The sequence below is a fragment of the Macrobrachium nipponense genome, chromosome 18 (assembly GCF_015104395.2).
Source record: "Macrobrachium nipponense isolate FS-2020 chromosome 18, ASM1510439v2, whole genome shotgun sequence".
NCBI lineage: Eukaryota > Metazoa > Arthropoda > Malacostraca > Decapoda > Palaemonidae > Macrobrachium > Macrobrachium nipponense.
This window is the reverse complement of record NC_087211.1, coordinates 76714882-76734006: the sequence shown is the minus strand read 5'-3', so window position 1 is coordinate 76734006 and position 19125 is coordinate 76714882. Positions and strand designations below refer to the sequence as shown.

The 19125-nt window shown below is 36.9% G+C and overlaps 2 protein-coding genes across 2 annotated transcripts in view; both read right to left on the bottom strand.

Moving 5' to 3' along the window:
- The window catches only part of LOC135197218 (uncharacterized), a 185124-nt gene extending 178354 nt beyond the window's left edge, over positions 1–6770 (bottom strand). The window contains exon 1 of the mRNA XM_064224274.1: positions 6616–6770. The gene's annotated coding sequence lies outside the window, so the exon portion shown is untranslated. The remainder of the gene's footprint in view (positions 1–6615) is intronic.
- On the bottom strand, positions 1555–5327 carry LOC135197217 (vacuolar protein sorting-associated protein 18 homolog). The gene has a single exon (XM_064224272.1). The coding sequence runs from the start codon at positions 4871–4873 to the stop codon at positions 1970–1972; it is 2904 nt and encodes a 967-aa protein (XP_064080342.1). The 5' UTR covers positions 4874–5327; the 3' UTR covers positions 1555–1969.
- Positions 6771–19125: the final 12355 nt, after the last annotated feature.

Sequence of the window (19125 nt, the reverse complement as noted above, 5' to 3'; positions counted from 1 at the left end):
CATTTTCTGTTCAGGTTTACTACTAACCAATTTACGAGGATTTTTGGCTACAACTAAAATGTGGAATAGTTTACCAAGGGCAGTTATGAAATTTTCTAATCTCCAAATGTTTAACAAAGAAGCAAATTCATTCCTTCTTTCTTCTGATATCTTTTGAATTCAGGTGTATCAGTTTTATTTTCTGTTCCCTCATATTCTTTTATTTATTCAAGTATATCTCCCTCTGTAGGCTGATTTCCCTTTGGAACCTTCCTGGGTTTTTATAGTCTGCTCACTCTGTCCATAAGGGCTGTCAGCTGAAGATTTAAAAGAAGAAAGAAAAATGTATGGAATCACAAAATACTCACACTGAATTCTTTGTTCTTTACTGTAATAATCCAAAATAAATGCCATTGAGAATTCAGCTGGTTGATGTAAATACAGTACCAGCCCAATTATCAAAAGATAATTACAATGCTGCCTTTTGCTAATGGCTTCAGTCTCAACACCTGGCAAGAATGTTGAGCTAATGTATGAACACATGACATAGAATTTCAAATACTAAGAAAAAATGGTGTAGTATTAAAATAAGTGTATACTCTAATCAGTACCATATGCTCTACATCTCAAACTAAGTTCCTACAATAAAACAAGGCTCTGCATAATGAAAAGCTTTGAGCCAATGACAGGAAGGATGCACCAACACTGCAGTAAAATGTCGGCACACCTCATTAACTTATAGGGCACACATCACAAGCATGTTAATGCAAGTCAATAACTTATTGGTAGTTCTAACCAGTGCTTTCTCTGATAATCCAGCATTTGCCACAAGTCTGTTCTCCACTTGGAGTTCTGGCTTGTTTTCCACCTTTTGTTTGTGATATATATGGGTCCAATTATTACTTAAATTTGAATGGTTTACTAAGAACCAGTGGGGTTCTTAGTGAGGTAAGGTGTGTCTCGCAATTCAGTTCTACAAAAGTTAAGGTATCTCTTTTCCTATGGTGTACAAATTTACCACAATACATAAAACAAAACATATTAAAACTTTTCAAACTCTGGAATGAAGCAAAGCATAAAATTCAAAAGGCTGCATAAGTTGGAATTAGTAGCAGCCACCAATGCCTCACATTCAGGCACACCTGACGGTTACCTGTCATTATGGCAATACAAATTATTACTCTGTCATGACCTGGCTGCCTCACAGCAGCTGGGCTGCATAAACCATGGTACAGCAAGGCTTCCTATCACTTGGTGGATGGTCTGAATCAAAACTATATTGTGAAACACACCACTGCAAAGTACATGTATAGTAATGTATAAGTACGTATATATTACTCATGAACTGTGTATCTATTAAATTTTATGTACCACAATACTTCAAGCTCTTTTAATCAATACCAACTTCCTTTGTATTACTGTTTGATTTATACAGTATTTTTAGACATTGTTATATATGTAACATTCAAATTCGAAAGCTAAGCTTGAATCCATCACAACAAATTCAATTATACTTTGTCTGCTATACGTTATAAACAAGATAACAAGAGTTCCGGAGATATTGAAAAACAGCCATAACTAATAAAAATTTATTGTGACAAATTTCAGTGATGAAATCTAGATAACAATCAATTTGCAAGGGCTGCTGAACTGATTTTAATTTGAAGAAATTATAATAAACAGGCATTCATATTTTTAATCTCTATCATCAGTTTAAATGAGAAATAGCACTGAACTTTAAATCTTCATATATCTAGCATAAAAAACTATTTTATTTTTCAATTATGCTATAAGCTAAGTTTTGAAAATATGCTGACATGCTTGTACAAACAACATTGTATAACAAAATAAACATTAGTCATTTAACTCATGCAAAACCACTTCACTGACAAAAGAAGTGACTGTCATTACTATATGAAAATATGTACAACCATGACATGGGAGAAATTGGAAAAATTACACTTGTTCTGGACTTTTCAATATACCTCAATCACTGCCACTCTGCCATTGTAGCATCCCACTCATTTGCATTAATAAATGGTGTGTCAATATTTGAAACAATATTATCACCACAATACAAACACTCTCCTGCAACAAGGCTATCAATTTCTGATTGAATTTGCTCTCTGTCACCCCAAACGCCAGTTCCTGTTGTGCTCTCATCATTTGATATTGCCAACAACTTTCCTTTCAAGTCGGATACCCTTTTCCGTCTTGTCTCACTTAGGTAACCCAATACTGCATCTGAGAGACAATCTTGATGAAATTTATGGGAACATGGGAATAAATAAAATGGACGTGTTAATAAGGGGTAATTACACTCACAACATCGATCTTGTGCATGCACAAAAGAGAACTTCTGTTTAAACTTCTGAATGTCTTTCCTAATATTTTCTGCTGTTTTAGCAGCATCATCCATCTCATGTTTTAAGTCTTCTATGTGTTGGTTGTATTCCTGAAGTGAAGAACAAATGGCATCCTTGAACTGATCAATAGTAACAAAGTCTGGGAAAAATGGTAAAATATCTTCAATCTTAATCAGGTCACATTCACGTAGGACATCCATTGCTCGAGACACGTCCTGTTCTTCTTGTACAACATGCGCTGCTATCATTAACCACAGTTTTTTGCGCAAATCTTGATCATATTTTGGTCGATTTGCAGTTGATTTTGCCAAAATGGTATCTAGTTTGAGAGCTAATTCAACAGCATCTTGATAAAGGCCCATTGTGGTCAAAATATGTACACAAGCTTTCTCTTCTCCAGCCGATATGCATTCTCTGAGTGCAAATTTAAGATCATAGTGAACACTCTGACTATCATCACCTTGCAATTTAAAATACGGCAATAACTTATCAGGGCGTTCACTGACATACAGACTTATCAAGAAATTATGTACAACTTCATCTGTAACATCTAGTTTATCCACACAGTACTCTATATAACGAAGCACTTCCTTGCCATGTCCATGACATGAATGGCAGTGAACTAAAATTGGTAAAAGCTGCACAGGACTAAGCCTTCTTCCTTGGGAAATCAAGCAGTCCACAGCCTCCCTGGGGATTTCTTTCATAAGCGTTGGAATATGCTGACAAAAAAGTTTTTCAGACCCTTGGTTACTCAAAACCTCCAGTGCCTCAATATATCGGCCATGATGAATCAAGTGTCGCAGAACTCTATCATAATCTTTCAACATTATTGACACATTTACATAATTGTCATGATCATCATGGGATGACAACAACTCATATACAGCTGAAGAATTGTTTATGATGCTCTGACGAACTTTTGGATCTTGTAAGAAAGCCTTCAGTTGTTCATCATAATTCCGATACACTTGTGTGTTTTGCTCACCTGCATCTCGCAGATTTCCTAATTTCTTAAGATACAACTCAAGTAACCAAACAACCACTAGTGTCACCTGTGTTTGTTCACTAACTTTCAAACCTTCCAATTTTTCATGGAGGTAAATCTTTAAAGCCTCTTCCTCTCCTACTTCAACAAATTTTAGCGTAACTTCTTCAAATGATGTCAGCGTCTTGGCAAAGAGCTTTGCACTGCGAAGATAATCTTTTTTCTCAAACAAATCTTGAGCTTCTTTCAGCAATACAACATACAAGCGTGAAGAATCATTACTACACAGCTTTTTGGCTTGGTCATAATTGCCTTGGTCCAAATATATACGCCACACATTACGTCCCTCTTGATCCACTTTGTATTTGAACACTGCTCTCTCTGCATAGACCCAGATGGAACCACGTACATTATCTCTTGCTATTCCCATCAGTTTTCCACAGTCTTCTGGCACTGAGCCTTCAAACACCACCTGATTGTTAAGGATACAAATGCCCTGAATTTTGTGAGGCCAAACTATAAAGAGGTGATATTCACATAAAATCATACCACAAGGAGGGCCACTTCCTTCAACACTAGCTGGGAATGGATTCAAGCCTTTCTGAATAGATGCTTCTTCATGTATCAATCCTGTCCAAGATACATCACCATAATAAATGCCTTGTTCTACCACCCACGCAAAATGTTTTGGAATATTCACACTATGATAAATCTGAAGCCACGAATTTTTCCAAGTACTAGGAAGCTCAGTGAATCTTGGGGGCAGACCAAGATAGTTATTAAAAAGTGAAAGAAACATGGGTCTTTCTTCAAGAGACTTAACACGACCTGCAAGCTGGTATATCCGTTCTGGTGTTGTACACAACACCAAAAAGTGGAGGTCATCTGAAGGACTACTACGATATTCTACTTGCGATATGGCCAATGGTTTTTCTTTGCCAAAATCAATAAGTTGTTTACAATATTCTTCATGCCCAGACTGAAAAAATCTTTCATCTGAAGTTAACTCCATCTCAAACAATAATCCTCTCGAAGTTCCTATGAGGATAGGGCCTGTTACACTTTCCGACTGATTTCTCTGACTCCATGCAACACTAGTCACTAGATGTCCTTTCAACTTATAAGTAGACTTTGGTTTATTTGTTCTTAATGGTAAATACAGTGTATCAACAGGAGTTACACCATCTTTACTTACAATACTTATGAGCAAATGCTGACCCGTAGGATCAAGAAAAATGTTATAAATCTTAGCCTGTAGAGCTAACTTGCATATATCAATTTCCTCTAAATTATTTGGATTTGACAAATTTATTCGGATCAGCGTTTTATTAGCCATTGCAAGGACGAGATGGTGATTGGAAACGACAAGGTGTGTAATGGGATGGGGAGGCGAAAAGTTGACACGTCGATCCAACAAAAAGATGGCTGCTTCTTCTTCCAGCTTCTGATTCTTGAATGCAGTCGTTCCCAGAATGGAATCCCTAAGGCACACACCAGTTCCCTGCGATTGGGATTCATACTGATCAAATATGGTAGCCATCTCGTCAAATTTCAATCAGGCTAGCCTAGGGTAAGCCAGTCACAAGTCTCGCAGTTTTTAGGGACACTTCTTATACTTGTCAATTGAACGAACAACGTCACTGTACAGGAACTTATGAAAGAAACAGTGGTAGCAGGAAGTAACCTTAGCATAGGCTATACCATGGACCACGGTCGGAGATTAGGGTGTTTTGGTCCATAGCTAGTCAACCTTAGGCTTCGGGAGGAGTGGGCAGGACGAACCAATGCATCTCATTCACGTTTAGTTCCTGTGGACTTTGAAGACCAGTACCAATGTTTTACACACCACTGTCTCGTTTCTTATTATGGCTAAAAAAAATTTTAATTCTTATCTATTCTGTATCCTCCCACTTTGTTGATTATCCTCCATGATGACAATTGACAAAACAACAGCTGATCTTCAGGGGTCGTTGAAATTCTACCATGCAGAACCGAAAATTTACTCATCAAGTAATGGTTCTCTTACAGGATGATTGTAGTTTCTACGACGACACGTTCCTCACAATTCCGCTTTCATAAAACTTAATTTTCGGTTATATTTGTTTCATTTTCGGTTATAATTAACTATTATTCGGCATGCTTTTCTTCTGATATTCTTGTATTTGTCTTAGATGAACGCACCCCTTACACACTCGAGTCAATTTTTTAGGTCTCTCATGAATGAAATTAAGACCAAAATAACTATTTAGTCAATAAATGAGTCACAGCAGGCATAAATACACATAAGAACTTGGAAACGATATAATTATATTAAAAAATTTCAAGTTCTCGGAAAGCAAACAATTTAATCATGCACCACGATTCCCCCATCAAATTTGAAAGCTTCAATGCGTTTAAGGAACATAGAGACATGGAGTGTTAAAAAGTAAAGGGGCCCGCCAGATGGACCAAATGAGGTCATAGGATAATAGACTAACAGAAAATACTTTCGTTTTTATAATTATTCTTACTGAATGTTGTTCCTGGCTTGTTCATTCTTTCCTTGCGTATTTCCCGGGTCTAGATGTACTCGCGAGTCTCTTGATAAAATTTCCTAATCTATCGTAGAGTCAACTTTTCAATACATCCCCGGCAATTGTCACCAATAACTCTTTATTATTTACCTGCGCCATTTCCCCTGATATATTGTTTAAAGTATCAAAAATTAATCATAACATTAATTCACCTGCACTAGAAAGGCCACACCAAGCTCGAGATTCTAAGCTAGTCGTTCCAAACACCCACTCACTTCTTAATAAAAGTTTGGGTATAGCAACGGTCTAGGTTAAACAATAAAAATAGAACATGAAAATTGAGTTTAGTTTCAAACGTTGAGAACCATCGCAGTGGGTGTTGTGGTGCGAGTTTCGACTGAATAATATAGAACCTCTACTAAAAATTGTTCTCAATGACATTTACCTACAATTGCCACCTCACGGTGTACGGGAAGGCTCTTGTAAAAGAATACAGTCTTACACCATTGTTTACGCTTTCGTACTATTTGCTTTCAAGATTCCGACCACAATTATTATTCAGGAATTCATATGCAGCACCGAACAATCAAGCCCCTCTTAATGAATATTTCTAAATCTCAAGTCTCAATTCTTTGCTTAAACTCAAGTAGAAGAAACCCGTCATTGACCATCTCTGTAGCAGGCTTTGGTTATTTCTTTCCCTGTTACGGTCAGTGTCCTAGTTACAAAAGAAATGGCACAGTCACTCTTGATATCGTAAACTACTTACATGACAAAAGCAGAGGTTGAAGATAACCAGAGTGAAAGAACGTTACGGAGGCTGTACGTCGACGAGTACGACTACTCGCAGCTATTCATACACTGACGAGTAGAGTAAGGATACTGAATAGGTGGCTGTTACTGTGCCAACGCATACGTACCGATATTGGTTAACATGACGTGAGCCAGACACGACAAAGCGTGAGTTAAAACGAGTACGTTGTTGTAGAGCTAAATACCGAAAGTTGGTGTCAGTACGTTTCATTTAGTAGCCACCTATAAATATGAGTGTGATATTATTTAATTTTCGAGGTTACCTTTTCAGGCCTATCGAAAGGTGTCAGCTTTACCTGCTTATGTTGACGGACTGTCATACATTCATATCTTTCGAGAAATTTCCTCGTAATCTCGTTAGAGTTTTCGTCTCACTAATGCACATAAAAATTCTTTGAGAAGTAGTCTGCGTATAAAAGAACAAATCAGTTTCCCGTCATTATTGTCACTTAAATCTACGATAATTGATCTTGTTTGTTATAAAAAAATAGTAATAAAGAAGTTATATAATATATATTATATATATATATATATATATATATATATATTATATAATATATATAGATATATATAATATCTCATTTGCAAATCTGCGTCATTGGAAGACCTTTACAGTATCAGCAGCTATTATAGAAAATTTTTTTCAAACATCACATAGTTCAGAGGATAACTACAAGCTTTTGCCAGATTTTTCCTGGTGACCCTATCACCTCTATGGTCGTTTGCACCGCTTTACGTGGGTTGCACTTTATGCTGTCACGGACGCTTTCATTTTTGCAAGTTCTTTTACCCCGATCTTCCCCTCGCAGATAAGTAGCTATAAATAATAAACGGAATCAAGGAAAATATACGGATTTGTGAATGTCAGCTCATGAACTAGAACGTAAGTTAGCATAGTTTTCTCGCGCGAATATAGCCTCAGCCATCTTCACCAGGCATGCCATTGCAGGAGTTATCGTATCTCCGTTTGCAAACCAACAGTTCTCAACCACATTCTAAACTTATATATACGTATATATATATATATATATATATATATATATATATATATATATATATATATATATATATACACAAACAAACACACACACACACACACACACACACACACATATATATATATATATATATATATATATATATATATATATATATATATATATATATATATAATATCATAAGAAACACGACTGTGGCAGTCATGTTGATTGTTGGAATAAACTTACAATGTATAGTTTCTTAGTTAAAAGCCTTCGGGGTGCCTTGGTTAGGTACTTACACTCATTAAGACGTGGCTGTTAAATATCACTTTGCAAGTGGAGTACAGGCCACAACTTGATGAAGATGGATGCGCTATACCTACGGACAGAACTCGTTTCCGGAAACTTGGAAGCATAACAAGTGGTAATCTATGCCACAGGAAGAGAGAGAGTTACTCACGTCCTCTTTACAATTTGACATTCCTAAATCCATGTACTTTACTTTCACTCAGGTTTGTATATAAGATACTAATATCTTTTATATTTGGTTTTTCAGCTTGTCAGGCGACCAGTTTTCCTAGATTTGATTAACTGTAACGAGAGCAAATAATTTTTTTTTTTTTAGAATTTCATGATATATGGTCATCATTCATACCTACAAAACGAATCTATCAGATAGACACGGAAAACCTGCTATGATTATTTGGATAATCTTAAAACCATTTCTAGGACGAGTGTCTATAGGCTGGTCTGTCCTTTAGACAACTGTGACATATTTTAGCTACGGGTAAAGTTCACCACGAGATTAGCAATCTAACCAATTTTCATTATCTTCCAAGACCCCTGTTCCCACCCTGAGTGACAGATGAGTCTGGTCCGGAAACAGAAAATAATGAGATCGTGTTTTTGGAGGGGTTTTCTTCTTCTTCTTCTTTTTGTGCTATATAGTAAAGTGATTTTGGTAGATATAAAGTTCTTGCAGTAAATGAGAATGGAAAATGTCTTGGTCAAGATGGAGAGTCTTGCTAACATTCTGCAGCAACTTCCGGTCTTCAGATAAAATGTTTCATAAAGAATGTTCTAAGACTGGTGAGCAATTAATGGCCCCAAGCTTGGAAGGTTTACAATTTAAAAAATGTCAGAAACTTTTTTGGGCCTTAACCAAATATTCATTTTATATTGTTAAGGTTGAAAAAAAAAATCCTTGTGTAGGAGATATGATTTTAGATAAGCTCACAACAGTTTATATTCCAGCAAGCGATAATCTACATAACTTAATGTGGAATGTGACTTGTTAAGGCCGAGATCTATACAATGATTACAGAAGTGAACCGTAACTCAAGTCTCTTCCAGGGGTACAGGCATGACCAAAGGAAATCATATACATTTTTAGGTGAAATATGGCTTTTCTTTTAAATCTGTACTGCAGTGATTTATCTCACTTGCGCAGGTTCTTTCAAGGAACCACGTTAGGGTTGGGCTTTTGGGCTAGCCTGGCCGTGAGTGGGTCATGTCATGACCCATCAGCCTTCCAATTCATGGTAACGGGTCACGGAATATGGTCTCGCTGCCTCGGGAGATTCCTTCTTACCTGAGTGATGTGAGTTGTTTTCTTGGCTTCTAGGATCACTCGACGAATGAAGTTTGTCACAGTGCACATCTCTTAAGCACGTACAGTCTGTTGGGAAAGAAATGATTGTGAGTGTCTTGATTCCTCTGAGTGGTGATGAAAGAAAAAAGATCAGTGATCTCCAAATGCACCATCCATGTACTACTAGGGAAAAGATACTGTTTTTTTTTTATACGAAGTATCGTATGAAGCATTCTCTCTCTCTCTCTCTCTCTCTCTCTCTCTCTCTCTCTCTCTCCCTCTCTCTCTCTTTGCTGTTATAACTCTTCTCCTACTATCATCTACGCAATTGGTTAAATTTGCGAGTAATTCCTTATACTGTATGTTATTGTAAGGGTTGAAAAGTAAGGTTAGTATATATATATATATATATATATATATATATATATATATATATATATATATATATATATTATATATGAATAAGTTGTGGGAGAGGTAGGCTACTGGAAATGGAAGGGCCTCAACATCCAGGGATTGTGAGTGTCTTCAAGGGGAGGCGAGTAGCACATTGCGCGGAAGAGGCTTTGAATCGCTGTTGGTGGACCTATTGCATAAGTGCAATACGTAAGTTAACTGCACAAGGGGTTCATCCGTGATGCGGCTGCTAAACATTTGCATGTGCCAGTAGCAACTGTCTTCCTGCTCTTGAGCCATTTGTAATTGGTGAAATGGATTAGTGTTGAAACGAAACTATAATTTACGTCATGCATTACCTCCTTACATATTTATCAAAATTCAGGACTTTATAAGAACTAGAGTGGGATCTTTTATCTTATCTCTCGCAGATTCTATTCATTGATTTGTTGTTGGGAGTCTCTTATTTCTTGTCCCAGCTTGCATTTGTGTTATCTCGCCAGAATTCGTTTTTTTTTTTTTTTTTCCAAGTGTGTTCCATCTTCAGTTCTTTCTCGTTTCAGCACAGCTCTCTAAAGTTTATCACATAACCTCTTCTTTTACCATATCTTTGTTTCTTCAGGATTTTCATATTCATTTAAGAGCCTATCGCTAGAATACCAGAGTTTTGCTACTCCCCCATCTGCAATGTCTTCCCCAAGTCCAGTTGCTTATTGTACAGTAGCGTGCAGAGATAAATCATTGGGCAGGTGCCCAGGACTAGAAAATTGGCATTATATAATATATATATATATATATAATACAATATATATATATTATATATATAAAATATATATATATTTTAAATTTTTAATATAATATAAAATAATCTATATATATATGTATATATATATATATATATAGTATATATATATATATATGTATGTATGTGTGTGTGTGTGTGTGTGGATGTGGGTGTGTGGGAGATGACAGTAAAAACCAGTTTTTACATGTTGTCTGTATGTATTTGGCAGCTATATCAGCATATAATTATAATGTATGCATGCATGTGTGTGTGAGCTATATATATGAAAATATTTTAAGACTCATATATTAAGAATAAAAAGTGAGTATGATATGGCTTGTATTAATGGCCCAGGTATGAACGGAAAGGCATAAAGGCATAAACCGCTCAGACTGCGTGGTTTTCAGCTTTTACAGCAGTAACTTTCCCTTGGCAATGTTCTTGAAAGTATCTTTGTCTTCAGCCAGCATTAGTAAATTGGCCAATCCATCCTCATCATAAAGGCTGCGAATTCTTGTCTTCACGAGTTTTAGTATGGAGAAGAACCTCTCTACTGTGGCAGTTGCCACAGGCAATGTGGCATAAATCTTCAGTAGCTTGGAAAAATTTGGAAATATTTCTTGAACGTTGTGCCCCCTTCAGTATTTTCAGCATACTACCAAATGCATTAAGTAAGGGACAAGGAAATGTTGAATGAAAAACCTTCAGTTCTGACTGGGCTTGTCAACTTAATCTATCGCATAGAACTTAGACAGTTTTTGCACTGAGTTGAGTAACATTTCGTCAGCAGTGTCCAACCATCTATCCCTCACCGTCAGGCTGAGGAAGGCTATGAGAGATTCCGAAGTTGAGTCCCCATCACCCTTGAACCTCCGCTCCAACTCGTGCATAAGTGAATCCAAGAACACACAGAAGACTTTGACCCTGTAGTAATGCTCCACACTATGAAATTGTTTTATCTTCTGTTGCAGATGTGGCACGGTATTTAAATCACTCAGGGATTTTCCTCCTCCTGCTTGACCGAGAAACCACAGATGGAACGGCTATGTCCATGACCTCAGCTTTATCCTTCGCCATCTTGAAAACGTCTTTGATTTTCTCTTCTCTCCTCAACATCCTCAGATTTGGTAGCATTGCTTCCACAATTTTGTAGGACCCTGACAAAACAAGATATTTTGCTGCAACGCTTGAGATGCATACGCAGTCTCCCGAGAGACAGGGGATGTGATTTCGAGACAGAGAACTAATTCAAAACCTATGTTCCTCTATAACATTGATGCATCTCTAGCTGATGCATCTGTAGGAATTTCAGTGTTACTTCTACCAGAAACTGTTTCAAGGCTTTGATAACTTTGCCCAAAGTACTGAGAGATGATTCTTTGCAAGCCCATCGCGTGTCTGAAAGCTTCTGAAACTCAAGTGGATGCTGCTATGGTTACATGTTTCTCTGAACCTCCATAACAGCAGCATGCTGCTTTGAAGAGTTGGTGATAAAGGCATACTGTTTTCCCACCAAATTTAAGAATGTCACAAAACGAATGTTCGATTTTGCACTTTCAACCAGAACCATTTTCAGACAGTGAGCATGACAGTGAACACACAGGACTTTAGGTCGTCCCGAAGAGTGATGAGAGAGCCTGTTGTATATTATTTTGAATTTTGAGAAAAAGCCACTTATGGGCTTGGGGGACAAAGGGACAGGTGCTTGGGCACCCACAGCGACCCTGCTTTGCATGTGCCTGCTATTGTACCTATAATTATTCGAATCCTGCCTCTTGTATAGTTTTTAGCCTTACAAGGTTTGTTTTTTAAAGGATTCTGTGCATGTTTCTCTTCATAAAATTCAGAATGACAATAAATATTCATAGTATTATTAATGTGCCTTCTTTGAGCATGCCTGAATAGCCCGAAAGGAAGCATAATTAAACCTGAGCTTAGATTGAGTGAACCTACCTCTTAACGATAGCTATGTGTGTCACTTGAAAGGAAACGAGAATGTTTGGGAGACATCGGATGGCGTTACTCAACAGAAGAAAAGTTGGGCTTATTTCAGCAATGGTGGCCCCACATGACTGTCACTAGACTACATTCCATTATATTGGAATTTGCTATGCGTGTGTGTATTGTGTAAGCGCATTAACTGCCTATGTAAGGTATTTCATGCGAGACGCAAACTGGCTTTTTTTATAATAGTTATTGCTAATATCATTCGGTATTGTAAAGTTTTCTATGATTAAACGTCATTCAAAAAACATTTTCTACAATACATCGTCTTTGCAAAGGGTATATCTTTTTTATGTGTAAATGTATAACAAGAGAAAAATACGTGATTACTCTTGTAAAATGTTGACCAACTATTGATCATCAGTATGTGTCCTTCCATTTGCAATTTTTTTGCAATCTGGGATGGAAGTGTGGTGGTTCTCGACCATAGTCCTACGGATAGTGTGCTGTTTCTCGATCTTGTGGCCAAAAATGACACAAGGGTTTTCAAGATTTATTTACATATTCGTATTATGAAGTTAATCGCGATAAAAGCTATTTTATAGTGATAGGATATTGAGTAGTTAGTAAAGAGAATCCAGTGTGTCTTTGGGTGAATGTCAAATTTTGTTTCCTTTTCATTATTATAGTGTATACGTACCAGCATTTATCAGATAAATAACAATTTCTATTTCTTGAATACTCATTTCTTAGACTCCTAGATAGGAATCTTGGCCCCTTTTTGCCATCAGTTAGTCTCTCCTTATTCTGAAGACAGGAAATAAGAACAAAGTGCTGTTATGCTATGCAAGATAAGCATTTTCTTTAAAGTCAACTGCTCTCATTTAATTGATGAGGTATCTGGAGTTCGAGTCACTCATTATGCGCGCTATTGTATGAAAATGCGATTTAGTTCACATTTCTTGAAACATCGTTCTAATCAAAGTGAAAATAAAGTTTAGACTTAGAGTGATTTCAAATTCCTAAGTCGTTTTTAGAATTCACATTCATCGTAGGCCTTCAATGGAAATGAATGTCAGATGTTCTAGCAAGGAAAATTCGTTATTTGTTGCCACCTGCAGAGACTATTATTGAATCCCACATTGCTAAAGCTTTGCAATTAAATCGTTTAGACTGTCTAAGAACCACTTCTTCACAAAGACACTGAATGACCATGTGGTATTGCCTTCTAAAAGTTTATTTCTACCTGACATTCCATCTCCGTATAGTGCTACAAAATGAAGTTTTACTACTTCTTGTTCCAAGAATCTAACTATATTCATCTACAACTCTGGTTTTGATGATTTAGCTACGCCTAATCCAACAGCTTTTAATCCATAATCGAATTTGTGTCTCCTTGACGATATCATTTGTGTATCAAAGCAACACCGCGCTAAAATTCAGCAGGACAGATACAGCTTTGATGCTTGATGATGTTCCGCTTAGCTTTAGAGGATCCTCCTCATGTCCTGTTAATCCTACACTGCTGCCTTTGCTCCCATCATCTGAGTATGACTGCTCATCCTTACTTGAGATCAGTTCATTCTTACTGAACTAGAACACTCAGTAGAGAGATACATATGTCCTTGAATTCTGGGGCAACGAAAAAAGAAATGGTTTCCATGACTTCAGATCATCAGATGTTCCTCAGTGCCCACCACTAGTTGATCCCCCATTATTATAGTGTATACGTACCAGCATTTATCAGATAAATAACTATTTCTATTTCTTGAATACTCATTTCTTAGACTCCTAGATAGGAATCTTGGCCCATTTTTGTCATCAGTTAGTCTCTCCTTATTCTGAAGACAGTAAATAAGAACAAAGTGCTGTTATGCTATGCAAGAAAAGCATTTTCTTTAGAGTCAGCCGTTTTTGATATATCTCACAATCTCCAAAATCAAGCTAAAATTAACCTCCTAGGTTTAGGCAGTTATTACTTCTTAAAACGATGGGAATGCCAACAAAGATTCCTTATATAGAGATTTCATATGTTCTCATATCCTATAGTAGATTCACATCAACCGTGCATCTGATGTCTAGGCTAGTCCCTTACGACGCTCCTGATTGGCTGTTGATAAGCCAATCACAGGGCTGGAAACTCTCAGTCTCTCTCGAGAGTTCACATAGGCAGGATGTATGTTCCACCTCTACTGATGGATACTTTTGAAAGATATATCCCTCAAGTGAGGTAGAACATACATCCTGCCTATGTGAACACTCTCGAGAGAGACTGAGAGTTTCCAGCCCTGTGATTGGCTTATCAACAGCCAATCAGGAGCGTCGTAAGAGGCTAGTCTAGACATCAATGCACAGTTTATGTGAATCTACTATAGCTCATTCATTTTCAGCCACTTCATCTTGTAAACCTACCTTGGGGAATATTGTATTAGTACTCTTTCTCATATTTTTCAAGCTTCAAACTAGTTCCCCCATGAAGCATTGTAGATGACGTTTCCTTTTTATTACTTGACTCATGCCAACTGATGTTTATTCTAGCTCCTTGTCTCATTGGTCTATATCGGTCAAAGTTCTTAACAGTATACATCTAGCCCGTCCTGTGTTCCTCCTGAATCTTTCTACTCTCCATGAATGATGGCTTCTAATCATTCTAGCAGTCCTCACTTATTACAAAAGTGTTGGAAAGTGCATTAGTTGAAAAGTAAGAATTTGCAAGCAAAGTATTTTGCGATAAAAATCATATCTTTGTTTCCCTATAGTTGTTGTTCCAGCTTAGAAATTCGTCCCTTCTAGATATTTGATCCCTTCGAATACTTCCTAAGATTTCTCTATGGCAGCTTCTGTTTTCAAGTATCTCTCTCTTTCATTTCATATTTAAACACTCAGTAAGGCTTCAGGCGTAAAGAGTCTGTCTATCATTTATTTAGAAAGCGTGCCGAATATCTCTGTAACATTCAATTATTTTCCCATCTGTGTTCTGCTACAATTATAACATCAATGACAGAAAATTAATATTTTTTTCCTAAAACGTGAATTTCCTCCTTCCTTTTAGTTAACATTGTTGGCTCCAAGAGGGTCGACTGACTTATGAGTCGTAACACTTTTTTTTTTTTTTTTACCTTGCTCTTATTTTTTGTATTAAGTAAATTTGGGGAGAAATCACTGGTCTTCACATTTCCAAAACTAGTGACTTGGTCTGACATACGACCTAGCAAACTCCCTAGCATCTTCAATAATTTCGTATTGGACTACTTCTCTCTCTCTCTCTCTCTCTCTCTCTCTCTCTCTCTCTCTCTCTCTCTCTCTCTCTCTCTTTATGATGATACGTTAGCCATTTCCACAGTGTAGTGGAAACCTTAAAGGTCTATGCTGACGATTCATTTTTGTTCAGCTTTGTGTGGAAGGGCCTGAGGCATGCAATAGCACAAGTAGCGCATGAATCTTTTACCCGAAACTGACAACTCATTCCTTAATGCCAGGTTTCCAGCCATTAGAGGAAGTCACGCTATCCCTTACTTCACTTGCAATCTACTCGGTAGTTTTTTAAATGTTTAAAGTCACCCTGAAGTACTGAAAATTTACTTCCTTTTAGTCTTAACTCTTCCCAATTCCACTGACATAAAAGTACATAACCTTTTTCCCAACCCCTGAGCTCCCTCCTGTATCCAAGGGAGCAAAAAAAGAAAGAAAGAAAGAAAGAAAAAACTTCTGTCTAACCTAGGTCTTTGTGTCTCGAACCTAAGCCCCGGAAGAAACCCATTCTGCAGGCTCCCATGGGAAGCAACTGAAGGTGGTTATTCTGCTTGCTAGACCGGGGACCCTAGGAAATCTAAGAGGATTTCTTTTAATACTATATAAAAAAAACCATGACATGCTCCTACCGTCTGTGATTTCACAAAGGCACCGATACTATTCAACGATCCAACCTGAGATAATTTTTAGTCTTTTTTTTTTCTTTTTTGCTCTAATCTTAGCCTCTGTTTCTAGGTGATGATCCGGCTCAGGGAATGACTCTAGTCATTTCAAGGTATCTCAGGTAATGAAGGCGAGTTGTGTATCCTTTTCAGTTGGAAAGTTTTAAACCAAATTAAAATTATTCTAGACCTCTGGGGATTCCAGAGGGAGCATAGGATCCCTAGGTCAGTATACGAACCTCTTTATGGTTTCCCCGAAGGGAACCTAAAAGCTAATGATCTAAGGAGTGGGTCTCTTCCAGGTTTGACTGGAAGTCCCTCCCTCCTGGTCTTCCGTCAGGAGCCTGTGGGAAAGTAATGACTTACTTTAACATCATCGTGATATGAAGGAGTTACCTTCGCTTTGAGACATTTTTCTTTGAGTGCATATCCTTGTCAAATCTAGTTACATCAGATCAGATTGCCTTGGCTTGAGAAAAACTTTACTTATGAAAATGAAAGATTTTCTTTATTCACTTCTATGACCACTGTAGATTTCTTCGTTATGCCCAATAATCAATACTCTCAGCCTGTTATAGGTTTCAGAATTCTATAGGCTTTGAAGCTACTAGTCAAGTGTTCTGGAAGCCTCTTGTCATGGTTCTCTCTAAACTATACTGCAAAGAGTTGACTCAATCTTTGGATGCCCCGTGGGTATAGCTCCTTAAGGGCAGTTCATTGGTCAGATTCCTTCAACTTTATTTGAAGTGATGTTCCATTATGTTCCAAAGGGCACATTATGGACATCACTTTCAGTTTCGATCTTCTCTACGACTCACGCCACATGCGTTTAGCAACGAATTCCTTTACATTTCAAATTCAAATGGCATTTTTATTGACTCAAGTGGAAGTTTTCTTTCTCCAGATCCCATAACAGAACAACTCAGCTACTTCTGAAACTCTAAATTTTAGTCTAGCTTCTTTTCAGACAAACCCGAAGCTTTTCTTAACCCCCCCAAAAAAGACTCTTGTAAGCTTTTTTTTTTTTTCTCACTCGCGAGCCAGCCAATTTGAGCAGTAGATCTGACTGAATCGTTTACTTCTCAGTTCCAGAGGTCCTTTATTCCTGACCCCGTTGGACTGTGGAACTTCCAGCCTTCCGGAGGATGTCGTATGCAACTGGAACTTCAACAGTGCAAGCGAAGATGCAACGGATTACTCCCCAATACTATTCATCTTGCATTTTAATATTTTCATCTATTTATCAATTAAGTATTATTAATAAGTGGGATCTCTTCTTTCAGCATTTCACTTTACCCGCTCTTGCGGCTCGGCCAACGCGGAATCAGAGAAATTTATTTCTGGTGATAGAAGTTCATTTCTCGATGTAGTGTGGTTCGGATCCCACAATAAACTGTAATTCCCGTTGCTAGGTGACCAATTGGTTCCTAGCCACGTGAAAATATCTAATCCTTCGGGCCAGCCCTTGGAGAGCTGTTAATCAGCTCGGTGGTCTGGTAAAACTAAGATGTACTTAACTTTTCCCCGCTCTTAATTCTTCCAAATGAACGCCATATTCTTTGGGAAAATTAAATTTCGTGCCAATGGTCCCTGAGGGGCTTAGTCTGTATGAATAGGTTTCATCTACTGAACATGTAATAAAAATAATGATAATAATTTACCTTAGCAGACCAATAGGCAGCAACACTACTTCAAAATGTTATGCACACTACCTTACTTTTGTTTAGCTTATTGCCTCTCTATATATGCCTATTATTCATTTGGTTATTGACTCATCTTTATTTATTGAATTCATGTCCTCTGTTTTCTCTTTCATCTTTTTGTATTCTGTGGAGACTTGCATTCATGGGCGCCCGCAGCTTAGTTTCCAAGAGTGGGCAAATTGGGTACTATATATATATATATATATATATATATATATATATATATATATATATATATATATATATATATATATATATATATATATGTATATATATGTATATATATGCAGTGGAACTGCGATGCCAATAATTTAAGTGACGCAAGATGCAATAAAGAAAGTTTACGATGTTACATTGACTTTTTTTTTCCAATAGTTCCCTATACTGTTCACAGCTGAATTCAAGCATTTCTGGCAAGAACAGCGTAGTTATATATTGCATACAAATATTATAAAATGCATAATGATACCTTTAATTTTTTACTTAAACTGAAAAAAAATATATTGTAAAATGAAAAGGAAACAGTGATGTAGTTAGATGTAATAAATGCATATATATATATATATATATATATATATATTATATATATACATATATATATATATATATATATATATATATATTATATATATATATATATTATTTCCCAGGATTTCAGGGGAGTAAGTGCCCCCTCTTGCCCTTATGTGCGGGCGCCCATGCTTACATTGCTTACAATTCAGTGGCCTTTCATGCTCGTTCAGCGTGATTGTTTGTTCATTGTTCATATTAAATACTAATATAATAACGATAATAATCTTGGATAATACTTCATTCTAATTCCTCTTGCTTCCTTCTCGAACTCCGTAAACATCACCACTTGAGAAGTCAGCTTGGCATTGTTATCATGTCTTGTTGACGGTGGCACAGCAGACAATGAGACGCAGTTATTTCCTTGAAGTGTGAGCGCAACCTTTTTACGAAAGTACAAAGTCACATATTATATGGAAATATTGAAACTCACGTGGAAAAGATATCGGGTGAAAAAACGTCATTTGAATATATATCCTCACTTTTTTAATTGGAATTGAATATGTTAAAAAGAATGGGTCTTACCCGTCGAATTCCGTGACTTCACACTATTAATACCTCAAAGAATGACGATCAAGGTCCAA

What these genes read in the sequence shown, in the direction of transcription:
- LOC135197217 (XM_064224272.1), bottom strand. Translation starts at nt 4,873, where the DNA reads ATGGCTACCATATTTGATCAGTATGAATCCCAATCGCAGGGAACTGGT.